Raw genomic sequence first — 15,077 nt, 5'->3', positions numbered from 1 at the left:
CTTTCTTTCTTTCTTTCTTTCTTTCTTTCTTTCTTTCTTTCTTTCTTCCTTCCTTCCTTCCTTCCTTCCTTCCTTCCTTTCTTTCTTTCTTTCTTTCTTTCTTTCTTTCTTTCCCCCATCTCTCTTCGCCCCCTTTCTCCCATCTCATACACACCACACACCCACACCCACACCCACACACACACACACACAAAATACCTATTGAACGTGTTTACTCTTATCTGCCTTGTTAACTGTGCATCTACTCTGTGCCAAGCACTGGTGAGTAAATGACATGTTATCTCATTTAACCAATAAACCAATCCTAGAAGGTGAATACTTTTATCTCCATGTTACAGGTATGGAAAATGAGCCACAGAGAGCATAAGTAAATTTCCCAGTCACATTTATTAGAGAAGCTAAAACCAGATCTGACTGACACCAGAACTTATGCTTTTAGCCATCGCACTATATGGCCTCTCCTTAGCCTCCCACCACATCCAACATGTGAGTGTACTTGGAAGACCCCTGACCTTTGTGTGTTTAATAAATAATAACATAAAACAGAATGCCTGGCAGATCCACTGCTTGTAGCTCTCAGAATGGATTTCTTTAGTGCAATTACTTTTTTTTTTTTTTTTTTTGCTATTTATAAAACACCATGAATTTCTTTTAAGGACAAAAAGAAGCAAACATTTTCATGCAGTCTTATGTAATAATGTGCAATTTAGAACTAATCCTTTCAGTCCAGAGACGGAAGACTGACACTCTAAACAAAACTCATTGTGTTCTTTGGTGCTGCCATAACAAGGTATGTTTCAAGGATGAAATTCTGGCTGGCAGATAGATTTCTTGGCATCACTATACATGCATCACAGAAATTATTTTGTTTCAGAGGATTCAAACAAGATGCCTGACATTTTTTGGAAGATATTTCCACTTATAAATGTGGTAATTTGTTAGATAGTGGTGTTAATGGACAATAACAAAGGTTTTAATGGCTTGTGTCCTGTTTATAATTTTGTATGATGGGTAAAATGCATTTATTGAAACTCATCCTAATTCAGGTCTTGGTATATAATATTCTTGTAGCTCCCCTCTTCCACATGTAGAATTGCTCTGTATCCCATGGCACAATAAATGGAAACACTTTACTACATACTTAAGCTAACATGGAGCAGAGAGGAATATTCAGCTGCATATCTGTGTGGCCAGAGTTGCTCCCTATAATAGACCACTTGAAGAGCATCCATAGTTCTTCCACATCATTTCTTTGCCATTTGTTATTCAAGGCTGCTACAAGGTTATCAAAATGCCACATATTATTGGAGTATGGGAACCTGACTGTCATTCTGAAATGCAAGTAAAATCTCTGATAATGTAGGAATCTCCCTCAGGCCTAGAATAATCAAAAACTGAAAAGGGTCAAGAGAAGAACATAAGGGTCAGCCCTCTGCTTTTAGACAAATGACTGCTTACATCACCCAAGGTAGCCAGTAATGGTGTCCCCTCTTAAAGATAGAGGTAGAGAACTCTCATGGTGCCTCACCAGTTTTAACCTAAACCACAGAACTCCCTTTCTTTTCCTATCAAAATTCAATATTTCAACAGACACTTAAGGAGCATCCCCTATGTGTCTGGCATTATTATAAGGGTTGGTGATACAAAAGAAAGCAAGACAGCAAAGCCCTTTTGGTGGGTTTTAAAAAATGACTGCAAAATTCTTAGATATTCCTCACATTGAGAGGTGAGTAGACATTCCTTCATTTTGAATGTGGGTGGGTTTATAACTACTTTGACTATAGACTAAGGAGAAGTGATGCTAGGTGATTTCTGAGACCAAGTCATAAAAGATGAAACGGCATTTACCCTGCACATGAGAACACTTACACTCGAAGTCCCGAGTTCTAACTTAAGAAGTTCAACTACCCAAAGCTACCAAGGCGTGAGGAAGCTAAGCCACATGAACATGCCCCAGTTGATAATCAAGCTGAGCTCCCAGTCAACAGCTAGCTTTCAACTGCCAGACATGAGAATGAGCGCTCCTGGATATTCAGCCCAGTTGAACCTTCACATGACCATATAGTTCTGGACCACATTTGACAATGACTGCATCAGTAGCTCCAGGTAGGATCTTCCCCAAATTACTGGAAACAAAATCCTGAGAAGAATAAAATGAATGTAGATTTTTGTATGGATTTTCTATCTAGCAAGAGTAGCAGATTTTGTTACCTGGACGTGGGTTTTACCAGCACCGGTGAGCCTCATGGTGACTGTCAGTGAAGACTTGAAGGAGAGTGAATGGAATAGTATTGGGAGCTAGAAGATGGAAGATCTTTGATATATAGTGGTAGAAAGTTTGGGAAAACTGTCACCTACAGAAAATAGAAATGTATCTAGTGAACTAATTGATCTGGCTAGGGGTATTTCTGAGCTAAATGTTGAAAGTGACAACTGATTCCTTTTAGCTGCATAAGATAAAGAGATAGGAGCTAAAGAAGAAATTATTCCATTTTTAAGCAGGATGTAGGACAAATAAAAGTGGCTCCTGATTTGTTAGTTTCAAAGATAAAAATTTTTCTCATCCCCAGTTTCTTCCTGAAGAAGACACTCAAAAAGTGAGACAGAGCCTCTAGGCAAAGATCAAATCCAGGGTGCTGTCAGAAAATGTGGTCTCAAACACTATGAAGCAAAATGTATGGCTGCAAAGCCTTTTCTTAAGAATTGAATTATTTGAGGTGATTTCTCATAGACCCTTTCAAAAAGCCTTTTATGGGTTTTCAGGATATGCCTATTAATTTTCAATTAATAATAGCTCTTCTAAGAATCTTAAAGGAATGGGTCCCCAATAGTCTCAAAAGGAACCCAAGGTAGCAGTGTATTCTGAGGTCAGCTTTCCAGTTTTTGCATAGGGACACACTGTTTAAGATTGAATATTTTAAGCAAAAATCAAGGTATCGTATCACTATATAAAGCCAAAATCATGCCAAGTTACAGGTGAGATATATTTTTAAGAGGTTTCCCCAACAGATTCTAAAATACAACTTTTTTTATGGGAAGTATATACATGGCTATTGTGCTTTTGCCTGATCAAAGGCTCCTACAAAGGTATGTTTGTGGAGTCCTTAAGATGCAAGGACAACTACTGTTGTAGCAGGCATCAGGCATGCATTGGGATCCCCACTAGAGGCTGCTAACCTGTTAGCCATACACTGCATATATTCTCAGGCAGTCCGATTTCAGGGAACAGGCAGAAGGATTTCGAGTTTGAAGAGAGCAGGCTGTGTTGCAGTAGTGGCAGCTTTCAGAGTCAGAGATGTGAAGATTAAAAGGAATTTTATGGACTTGGCATTAGGAGGTACACATGATCTCAGTCCTGCCAGAGCTTCACATCTGTGACGAAATACTGACAGCATCGAGTAGTGCACTTGATAATGGGGAGAGTTGCTGGGACTCGTAAATCCACTTCCCCACCATGCATCAACAGGAAGGAGAAGAGTTCTCTGGAAATGTGTTAATAGAGAGTCTTTTGCAATGAGCCATATGACAAGGTGTTATTGAACAGTTTGGAAAATCGGATTCAGTCAAAGCATGTTATTACAAGAGCAACATACAGCAAGGCATTATTAGAGAAGCTTTAGAATTCATGGGAGATCTAAATTCTCCTTGTTAGCAAGGCTTTATTCAAGAAGAAAAGAAAGGAGGGGTAACAGATGCTGTCTTTGTGGCACTCAACCAAATGGCAGAGTTGAACCCGAGGCCTTAGTTGAAACGTGGGGAGTTGGAGTTGATGATGCTGGTTCATTAGCCTTCCTAGTAAGTCGACTGTCCTGCAAGCAAGGTCCCATAGAGTGGCTTACAATCTCCAGCTCTGATCAGAAATCCAGACAAAAATGGGAACCCTGGTGAGAGACTCCATTAATTTAGTTTTAGCGTATGACACCTGAGTTCAGAGAGAGAACAGCTGGGATCATCCAGGCACAAACCACCTCTAACTACCCATTTGTATGGTGCTTATTCAATGCATACTGTTGCCTGGTGAAAGAAAAGTATCTTACTTTCCATTTTTGAAAAAAAAAAAAAAACTTGGGTATAGAAAAGATGGGTATTTTTTAGCAAACAACACTTTCCATGGGAGACTTTCCTTAGCAATGTAGAAATTAAGATCAGAAGGCAAGGAGGAAGCAAGGAGGTGAGTCGTCCCTGCAAGCAAAATTGCCCAATAAGTATTCTGGCTCCTTCTGTAGGAGGCAGGGATCATGCATGCAGGGCCTGAAAAGAACAGAAGCTGATGCTTTTTCCTGTATGTAGGAGTCATTAACTTAGAAGTAAGCCTTGATCCTGAGTGGAAACGATGATAGAAGGCACTGGTGAGAATTTTATTTTTTTCAGGCCCATATTTTATAATGCTGTGATCTGCAAGCTAGGGACAGCTGCATAGCCCCTAGAGAGCCACATGCCACAGAGGTGTTTGCTGGCGCAGGGAGACCCTGCTCAATTGGTCTGGGGCAGTGGCACAACTGGCATGGGTGACGAGCATTGTGGAGGTGAGTGTGAGAAACTTCTCCAGTATCCCAGTGACAGGGCTGAGCCAGAGAGAAATGCCTCCAGTGCCAGTTCAAATCCTCAAAGAGAAAAAGAAGTTGTTTGGTGCTCAAAGGAAGAGTTGGAGGCTTGGGCGTTAAAAGTAAATTCCCTCTTGTTTTCTCAGCCATACCTTAAGAAGAGGATTTTTATGGAAGGTGAGAAAGAGGCTGCATTTTCACCTCAGGGAAGGCTGTATAGATGCTGCCACATACCACCTAGATGTCTTTTAGAATCAAGGTAGGCACTCCCCTTATTGGCTGGGATCTGGATGCTGAAGGGTCACAGCTGCGTCCTCCTTCAGGCATTGACCTTGGCTCAAGGAAGCTGCCTCACCCAAGGTTATGCCCTCTTCCTGTGACACAGCACAGATCCAATGCCCGGGCAATGCAGGATACAAAGGCTTGCCCCCCTTGCCTTGATTTGGGACATATCTAAAGGGCCACTCCACCTTCAGAGATCCTCATGGGATTCACTGAGGCCATGAAGCTGTTCCTGTAATTACATCGTGGGTCAACTTCTCACATGTCTTGGATTCTCACTAATTCCCTTAACAAGTTAATTTAAATATTTGTTTGTAACTTGATGTTAAGAGATTTCATCAGATTCTGTGAGAATCAAAATTATGATCTGGTTGGTCTCTGCCTTCAGGGAGATTTTAACTTACAGAAATGATAAATGACTATAATAAAATGTAATACAAGGCTGGGTGGCCTAAGTGTAAGGTGCTAAGGCATTCATTCAGCACACCTACCATGTGCTTTGTGTAGCAGTGTGAGGATAAGTAAAATAGCCCCTGTTGTTAAGGATTTCAGTGTGTTCAGAGGAAGGGGAATCCATTATTGACAGGAGTTTCTTCATGGAGCCTCAATTTGTTTGTTTATTTAAGCCCCCACACACATACAATTTTGAGTTGGATCATAAAAAGTAATTAAGCATTTCATGGAGGGTTGAGGTGTGATGGAGTGGGAGGAAAATTCTAGGTCGAAGTAGTAACATGAAGGCAGTAAATGGAAGACTCTTTTCTCACAGTAGTTTCTGATAGGATCTTTCAATGTGTAGCTGTTAATAGAATGTTTACCGTGCAACTGGGGTCCTATGTTGGGGAGAGGCCTGAAAACAAAGATAAGGAATAATGCCTTTGTTTAGTATAAAGCATAAAGATTTTTTCTAGCTTATCTCCTATATTTATTTATAACTTCATTGTCTATCTCACAGTCTCTCTATCTCATATCCTTTCATTGTTTATTGATGGTGATATCATAGTCCCTATTCTTCACATCCTCATTTTTTGACTTTCACTTTCATTCCACCTCATGTGCCTTCATCCTGGACCATGTTTGTCATCTCTTTTCCAGAAACAATACACTGCTGTTTTAAACCACTTAGTTTTGAGGCGGTGTGATACACAACAGGAGACAACCCATATATCCTTTGGACTCTTTCACAATAGCCTCACTCACAGGTGGCCTGGAGAAAAGGCAGAGGGGGCAGTCTTCCCAATTGGCAGAGGTTTGGGTGGTGTGGATCATCATCTATTTCGCGTCAAAAGACAAGTATGTTGGGGCGCCTAGTGGCTCAGTCGGTTAAGCATCCGACTTCGGCTCAGGTCATGATCTCGCGGTCCGTGAGTTCAAGCCCAGCGTCGGGCTCTGTGCCGACTGCTCAGAGCCTGGAGCCTATTTCAGATTCTGTGTCTCCCTCTCTCTCTGACCCTCCCCCGTTCATGCTCTGTCTCTGTCTCAAAAATAAACGTTAAAAAAAAAAATTTAAAAAAAACGACAAGTATGTTGATATAAGATTAAATATATATGGGGCACCTGGGTGGCTTAGTCGGTTGAGTGTCCAACTTCAGCCCGGGTCATGATCTCACAGTTTGTGAGTTCAAGCCCCACGTGGGGCTCTGTGCTGACAGCTCAGAGCCTGGAGCCTGCTTCAGATTTTGTGTCTCCCTTTCTCTCTGCCCCTCCCCTGCTTGCTCCCTCCTTCTCTCAAAAATAAATACACAATTAAAATTTTTTTAAAGAAGATTAGATGTATAGACTCAATAACAGTGACAAATGTTTGGGCTTGTTGGTCAAGGGCTTGGAAGGATAAATGTTAAAAAAATGAGACAGAGGGGTCTGAGGAAGGAACATGCAAATTGACATGTCACCATGGGTGTGAAATATGATAACTCTGATCCACCTAAACATGTAGCCCGGAGAGAATCTACTATTGAAGGTTATAGAAACAATCTTATAGAATAACTTAGCTAGTTGATACTAGTCAGTCTTTGTCAAAAGCCACCCCAGTGTTGTACAAAGGGCTTATATGGGAGAAGCTATGTAGGCTGTGTACGGGCCCAACAACGTGAATTACCACTCACCAAGGTGGACCTAGTACTGCTGCTGCCAATTACCTAACCTAAGAGCAGTGATACTAATACTAATAGAGCACCCTCTAATAGAGCACCATCCCTTGAGGGGACCAACTGGCCAAAGTTGATTACATTGTGGCCATTCCATCTTGGAAGGCAGAAATTTATTTTGAGTAGAGTTCTCTATGTGATTGCCTTTTCTGCCCATTAGGCACACAGGCAGCATCATTACTCAAGGGCAAATAGAATTTTTGATCTACCAACATGTGATCCTACATAGATTACATTGGAACAAGCAGTGCACTTTATGACAAATAAGACGTGACAATAGGCACCTGACAATGAGATTCACTGGTCCTATCACATATCCTATCACTCGATTCTGCCAGCCTGATGGAGTGATGGAATGGCTTTTTTAAGGTACATCTAAGGTGGCAACTTGGAAATTATACTCTACAAGGATATGGTGCCCATCTTTATTCTCCAGGATAAAGAGCACACCCTAAATCATCAACCATCAACCATACATCAATCTGGGAACTAGGGAGAAGGGACTCCACTTATTATCACTCCCAGTGACCCATTTGGAAAATCTGTACTTTCTATCCCCACAACTCTAGGTTCTGTAAGTCTAGTGGTTGTGATTCTCAGAGGGAGGATGGTTCTGCAGGAGCCCCAGTAAACTTTAGCTATGACTGCCATGAGATTACTTTAGGTTCTTTGTGCCAGGGATCCAGTAGGCCAAAGAAAAGATCCACATCCTGGCAAGAGTAATTGTCTCTGATCATCAGAAGAGGGTAGGGCTGCTTTTATGTAATAGAAACAGAGAAAAATACACTTGACACCCAGGTGATGTGCTAGAGAAAGGGTAGGGTAGAAGGGGGTTCTTGGTATTCCCTAGACTAACTTTTCTGGTAAACAGACATGTGCAGAAGCCACATCCTAAGAAGGTTCTCAGGGCCTGGGGTGAGCCTGGGTCATCCCACCAAGTAAGTGAGTGAGACAAACTGATGTGATAGTTGAAAGTAAGCAGAATCTAACAGATGATTTAATAGATGAGGGAGACTACAAATATCAGATGCATCCTGGAGAATATCTGCAAGGGGCACCTTAAACTTGTCCCATTAAACTCCTCATAATGTTTTCCTAGGAAAAGATATCAGTATTAATCCTGGAGTTGTTCCCTTTGTGGAGACAATATGCTATATGAAACAAGTAGAACTGAATGGTATACGGATGGATTATAGTGGATGCATTTGGACACTGTCCAGATTCTCCTTCATGGTCAAGACTTCATGGTCTCAGATACTAGTAGTGTTTGCTAATGATCCACAGTTACCTGCAACTCTGGGATTTGCCCTTATGTGAAGGAAGCTGCCTTGAGCAAGTCTATGCACCTGTCCCCAGCTGCAGCTGTATCCAATGATTGTAGGGTATGTTTGCTAATGTGGGACATCTTTGTAGGATCATCTCAGCCTTGAGAGACCTCTGTGGGGTTGACTGAGGCTACTATTTCAACTGAATCTCATTTTAACTTCTCTCTCTGCCTGGTCTTGTCTTCCTTGCTTCTTCACATATACTGATTCTAAGAGCACTTCCAGTAAACCTCCTGCATGCAAATCCTGGGGAGACTACCTGCAACAGTGGGGTAAATTCATAAACCTAAATGGCTGGGAAGGGGAAATCCTGAGGCTTTCTTTATTCTAATAACCTCCTTAAGGGGTTTTGTTTATATAATGCTGAGTGTAGGAGACAGTTAAACTCCACATAAAATAAGAATTCAGAATTCACAGGGAGCAAGTTCATAAGGAGGGAACAAAAACTACATGAAGGAGTTTTATTTATTTTTTTTAGTTTTTTTTTAACGTTTATTTATTTTTGAGACAGAGAGAGACAGGGCATGAACGGGGGAGGGGCAGAAAGAGAGGGAGACACAGAATCGGAAGCAGGCTCCAGGCTCTGAGCGATCAGCCCAGAGCCTGACGTGGGGCTTAAACTCACGGACCGCGAGTTTGTGACCTGAGCTGAAGTCAGACACTTAACCGACTGAGCCACCCAGGCGCCCCATGAAGGAGTTTTAAAAAAAGAAAAAATCAAAAAAGAAAAGAAGAAACTTGATAAACATGAGAGGGAAAGATTTCTTGTTGAAACCAATGAAGGGACTGAGTTTTGCATCCAGGTTGATGAGAGGAGGTAGGCATATGTAGATACAAGAGTCAGACAGACTCCATACTCCTGCCCTGACCCTGGGACTTCTAAGAGGTCTTTAAAATTGGGGCTTTGAGGGGAAGAAAAATACATGGCAAATAAGTAAATTACAAAATACATTTGGTGTCTCAAGTAGTATTTTTCTGGAGTTGTGTTTTCTTTTTTTACACTAGTATCTCTTCCTTCCTAAATATGTTCCTTTGTATTCAGTTATTTTCTGTTGTCACTGATTAATCAGCAGTTTTATTATAAACCTAGGGGTTATCTTTGACTTGCTTTCTCTCAAAGGCAACATCAATACCTCTGGAAATTTTATTGGCTCTGCCTTCAAAATATATTCAGAATTTAGGAAGTTCTTCAGGCAAAAGGAATATAAGACCAACCATAAAACTTGGATCTACATCAAGAAATGAAGAGCATTGGAAATGGAATCAAGCAAGGTAACATAAAATTAATTTTTATTCTTTTAATTGCTTCAAAAGATAACTGGATGTCTAAAGCAAAAATAATGGTAACTATTATATATTTATCCAAAATGTAAATGTAAAATGTATGACAACAACAGCAGATGGAAGGGAGGAATTGGATGGATAGTATGTTAAGGTCTTTCTACTACATATGAAATTATCGATACATTATTTTAAGGTAGATCATGACTAACTAAATTGTATATTTAAAAACCTACAGCAACTACCAGAAGTTGTATAAAAAGACATATATTTCTATAGTAGAAATAAAGTAAAATTAAAAAAAATACTCAGTGAATTCAACAGTAGGAAGAAAAAGAGGACAAAAGAGATGAAGAACAGATAAAACATTAGAAAACAGCAATAAAGGGGCACCTGGGTGGCTCAGTTGGTTAAGTAGCCAACTTAGGCTCAGGTCATGATCTCACAGTTTGTGAGTTTGAGTCCCACATTGGGCTCTGTACTGACAGCTCAGAGCCTGGAGCCTGCTTTGGATTCTGTGTCTCCCTCTCTCTCTGCCCTTCCCCTGCTCATGGTCTGTTTCTCATTCTCTCAAAAATAAATAAACATTTAAAAAATTAAAAAAAACAGCAAGATGATAGAGTTTGACCTACCCATAGACTACTTATGTTAAATATAAATAGTATAAACACACTAAAAGGCTCAGGTTGTCAAAATGGATAAGAAAGCAAGACCAAACTATATGCTTCTACAAAAAAGCCATTTTAAATGTAGGACATAAATAAGTTCAATATAGATATGTCAGTCTCTCCTTCTCTCCCTACCCCTCCCTGCTCCCTACTTCTTTCTCTCAAAAATAAACTGTAAAAAAAAAAGTAGGTATGGAAAAAGAGGACAGTGATTTTTGTATATTATAAACATCCAAAATAGTGCCTAGCGTATAATATGCACTAAATAATCTGAGGGGTTAAAGGGAGGAAGGAGACAAGGGAGGGGGAAATGGGAGGAAGAAGGGAAAAAATCAAGGGGAAAATAAATCTTTTATAATTTCATTTTGCTAATATTTAAGAAGAGATGTTATGTTTGAAGCTTTGGTGCAGTAAACTCCAACTGCTTGTTACAGAACATATAATTGCTCTAAAATATTGTGCCAAACCTTCTCTCTCTTTTTTTTAACCAAGTAAATTTTATTCACAGGTGAGCCATAAAGGTACAAACATATTTTTTTTCTCTCAATGCTTGTTTATTTCTATGGTAAAGCCTTTAGAAATCTACTTACTGTAATTTTCATATTTCTTCCCATATCTCTACATGATTTGTAGATTTTTCTGGTTCTTTTTAAAAACACTTTTTTATTTTCTTTATTTTTGAGAGGCAGAGAGAGACAGACCACGTGTGGGGGAGGGGCAGAGAGAGAGGGAAAAACAGAATCAGAAGCAGGCTCCAGTCTCTGAGCTGTCCACACAGAGACTGATGCAGGGCCCGAACTCACAAACCGCGAGAACATGACCTGAGCTGAAATTGGACGCTCAACCAACTGAGCCACCCAGGCGCCCCAGATTTTTCTGGTTCTTAAGCATGGTGTTTTTGTGAGTAAACATGGGATTCATACTAAGGGCAGGAGTTGGCTATGTGTATGTCTATCTACATGCCTTGGAAATAACATTTCAATGTACATATGTATATTTAGTCACAGGGGAATCTACATTAATTTGTATGTCTCAAAAAAGTTTGAAATATTCACTGATTGTGTTCATGTTGCAATTTAGAGGTTAAGAATGTGAGCCTTGGAATCAGACTCCCTGACTGTGATGACATACATTTGAATGTATGACTTACCGTTCTGAGCTTCTGTTTCTGGTATAAAATGGGGGTGCTAATACTGACCCCATTGGTTCTTTGTGTGTACAAAAAGAATTAATACATAGATAAGACTTAGCAGCATATATAAAATTTAGTATTCAAATGACAATTATTATAATCATTAATATTTGTAAAATCCTATTTTTAAATAAGTTATTTAAAATTTGAAATAGTTGGCCTTTACAATGTTATCCGTAGTGCATAAATTCCCAGACTACATAAGAGAGGACACAGAAAGTCAATAAATGCAAATAAATTTCATTGTATATCTGGGTTGACTATATAAAACTGTCCTGTTCATTCACTTACTCATTCACTGAACTAACAATTTTTAGCACCTTCGTTTTGGTAGGTGTGTATCAATGATAATTTTCTTCAGAAAAATAGATTCTGGGTTATGAAATCCTCTTGCACAGAAGCTCTATGAGTGATACCAAGACATTCTCCTTCACAGGGCTCATTCTCTAACCCGTCAGGGCCTTTTAGCATTGGAAATAGTTCCATGGCGTTAGCAAGGCCTAATATTCAAGTTTATTTCTCAGATTCAGGCTGATTGACCCTGATTGGTCCACATAAGACAAACTAATTTCAATTTCTCTCCAAACATAAATGTTCCCAAAGAACATCTTTTTTATTGACATCAAGGAGGTGTTAGGCAAGGGCCAGTAATAACAGATTGCTACTCAAAATATTCTCTCTACTCCCCAAAAAAAACCCTCAAAAATAAATTATCCTGGTAGTATAAAGCAATCTAGGTCCTGATGTTTACAGTTTTTCACAGTTTTTCACAGCTGAACTTGTGTTGTTGAAACTCCTCTGCAGTGTAAATGACAGATTCCATTTCTTGAGGTTTGTGCACAAAATGGTTTTAGTTGTTAAAATTAGTTGTTAAACCTAAGAAAAATGATTGACTTTGAGACCAGATTAGGTTTTTATTTCTTTAAAAGGGCCAGATTGGCAGTTTTTCATTGGCATCACTTTCCAGACAATAATAAACTAACATACTATTTAAGTCTGCCTCAAAGATAGAATGCTATATACAAGTATGTGTTTATCAGTGTGGGAAGGGATTTTGCTTATTCTAAGAGTCTAGAACCAGTTGAAACTACACTAGAATGTTGTTGGGATGCCCATCAGCATTTCATAATCTCTCAATTACTCTGCATTTTTCTGTCTACAGCATAGTACATTTTCATCTTTCAGATTGTGAAAATCAGACTCAGAATCACTTCACTGGCTCTGTAAGTAGTTAAACAAAGCTGCATTTAGCCTTTCATTATCTTTCAATTAACTATGATCCCTAGAACAATCTGGGCATGAGAATTTAAACTGTCAAATTTGCCTTCTGCGATGCTTTTCTTCCACAAATTAGTGTTTCTCAAAAGCCTCCCATAAAAATAATGACCCTGACATTCTAGACAAACGAAGTGGCTGTTTTTCTTGCAACAGTTCTCTTTGAGCTAGAAGATACAATTTTACATCTATAATTACATAAGAAGCTATTTCAAATACACTTCTAAAAACTGGCATCCTTTGTCCTTCAGAGGATGAAACCTAGGCTCTATTACTGAGGAATAGGCTCTGTATATTGAGGAACATATACTTTGTGAGTGATTTTTTTTAAAAATTCAGAGAAACTTGGTCAATGGCCAGATATAAGTGATGAATTTTTAGGCAGTTATTAAAATGTTTGCCTTTCAAAGCACTTCTTTGGAAAAAGAAGCCATGCCACTCAGAACCACCTATCAAAGCTCTTTTTATTATCTGCTGCCACAGCTATCATTGATAACATGTGAATAGAACTTCAGCTTTATATAACAGCTGGAAAATCAACAGATAGTGTTCATTCACCAGACATTTTATGAATATCTGTGTGTGCAAAGCTCTGTACTGTCTTATATAGGTAGAAAATATGACACATGACTTCTGCAAGGAGTTTATAAGTAAATAAGGGAAAAGAGACATTGATGTAAGTAATTATGTCATAAGGAAGAAAGGTCCTCTTAAAGATCCATTTTATTTTAATGTAAAAAACAGAAGTATAATCCAGGATAATGTTTAAGAGATTCACATAAGTGGGGTGCCTGGGTGGCTCACTTGGTTAAGCGTCTGACTTGATTTCAGCTCAGGTCATGGCCACACGGTTCCTGGGTTCCAGCCCCACATCAGGCTCTGCACTAACAGTGCAGAGCCTGCTTAGGATTCTCTCTCTCTGCCCCTACCCCGCTCATGTGCACTCCCTTCCCCCACAATCTCTCTAAACAAACAAACAAACAAACAATCTTAAAAAGAGAGAGACACAGAGACTCAGATAAGAAGAATCCTTGGTCTTCGTCACTGTCCTTTCACTGGGTCCCTTTCCCATATCCCGCTCTCCTCCCTATTGCCCCAAACCTCCTGCAAATAAATATGGGTGTAGAACCTTAAGATTTACTTTTCTCATGGTATATAATTCAGAATTTATACACAGCTACACACAGCTACCTTGGCTGAGGCTTTTTCCACACTAAGCATAAAATAAATTCTATAATTCAAATATAAACCTTGGGCCTCATTCTTCTCAAAGTCTTGCATATATTTGTTGTCCTTTAATCTTAACAGCAGGACATCAGTAGAGATTGACTTATTAGAAGAGGCCATTGAGATGTACACAGACTGTTACCTAATATTTCACATAGGCCATTAGTTATAAGGCTGCCATTTGAAGCATGTTTTCCAAAGGCTCTGCCCAAAGGAATTCTTTATTAGGCTTTATTGATAGTTTATAACAATAATTAGCAATCCCCAGTTATTCTAGAACAGCTAACTTTACCACAGAAGGGGCCCCTCTACTCTCCTAGGGATCCTAAAAAAGCAAGTGAGCAAAGAGTTTAGAGCTACACAGTATCAGGAGATAGTCACTACTTCACATCCTCAAAATTCTAGCTACCACACAATGAGTAATGATTGGGTGCCCTCTTCTTATTCATAAACTGGGAACACGGAGCTGATATTGGAGAAGCCAGTTATGTGTACAATTTGGATCCAAGCCCTAAATTCCGGTTCTACTTTTCTGTTATCTTTCTTTTTTCTTTTTCTTTTTCTTTTTTTTTTTTTTTTTTTTTTTTGGTCTCATGGATTGTACCACTTACCCCCAAGTAGTTAACTGACAAAGCACGCTTTTGCTTCCAACTCTGAGCCCCACCCCCACTTCAGATCTCATCTTTTCTCTTTTCCCATGTTCAGATGTCCCATTATTTCCTCCTCTTGATGCTTGACCATACTATAGGTATTTATAAAACAGACTGGGGTGGGGAATGGTGCTAACAGAGAAAGAATATTAAATGCTCTAGCACAAGTTGCTCTTTCAGACTTTATTTACTTTTCACATCCTATGTTTACTTCTGACTGTGAAGCGCAACCATGTCCTTAGTGTATCAGTTAACCAAAAACAATACATCAAAGCTCTAGCCATGTACCAGGAACTGTCTAACATATCATCTCTTTAATGTCTAGAGAAAACATCCACAGATTCTTTTCCCACACTTAAACATGTAGACATCCTTCTCCCTTGATATATTGCTCTGATCTTTGTAGTCTTATACTTTTCAACACAGAATTGTCTGCTTAAGAAAAGAAAATGCGAGGGGCGCCTGGGTGGCGCAGTCGGTTAAGCG

General features: G+C 39.4%; 1 protein-coding gene across 1 annotated transcript in view; it reads left to right on the top strand.

Annotated features, from left to right (window-relative positions):
• LOC121030780 (uncharacterized) overlaps nucleotides 1–15,077 on the top strand; it is a 113,863-nt gene that overhangs the window by 58,978 nt on the left and 39,808 nt on the right. Inside the window, exon 6 of the mRNA XM_040475559.1 lies at nucleotides 9,419–9,570. Coding sequence (XP_040331493.1) covers nucleotides 9,419–9,570 — 152 coding nt within the window. The remainder of the gene's footprint in view (nucleotides 1–9,418; nucleotides 9,571–15,077) is intronic.

Source organism: Herpailurus yagouaroundi, unplaced genomic scaffold (assembly GCF_014898765.1).
Source record: "Herpailurus yagouaroundi ecotype Mexico unplaced genomic scaffold, PumYag 140, whole genome shotgun sequence".
NCBI lineage: Eukaryota > Metazoa > Chordata > Mammalia > Carnivora > Felidae > Herpailurus > Herpailurus yagouaroundi.
This window is presented reverse-complemented; position numbering and strand designations above follow the sequence as displayed.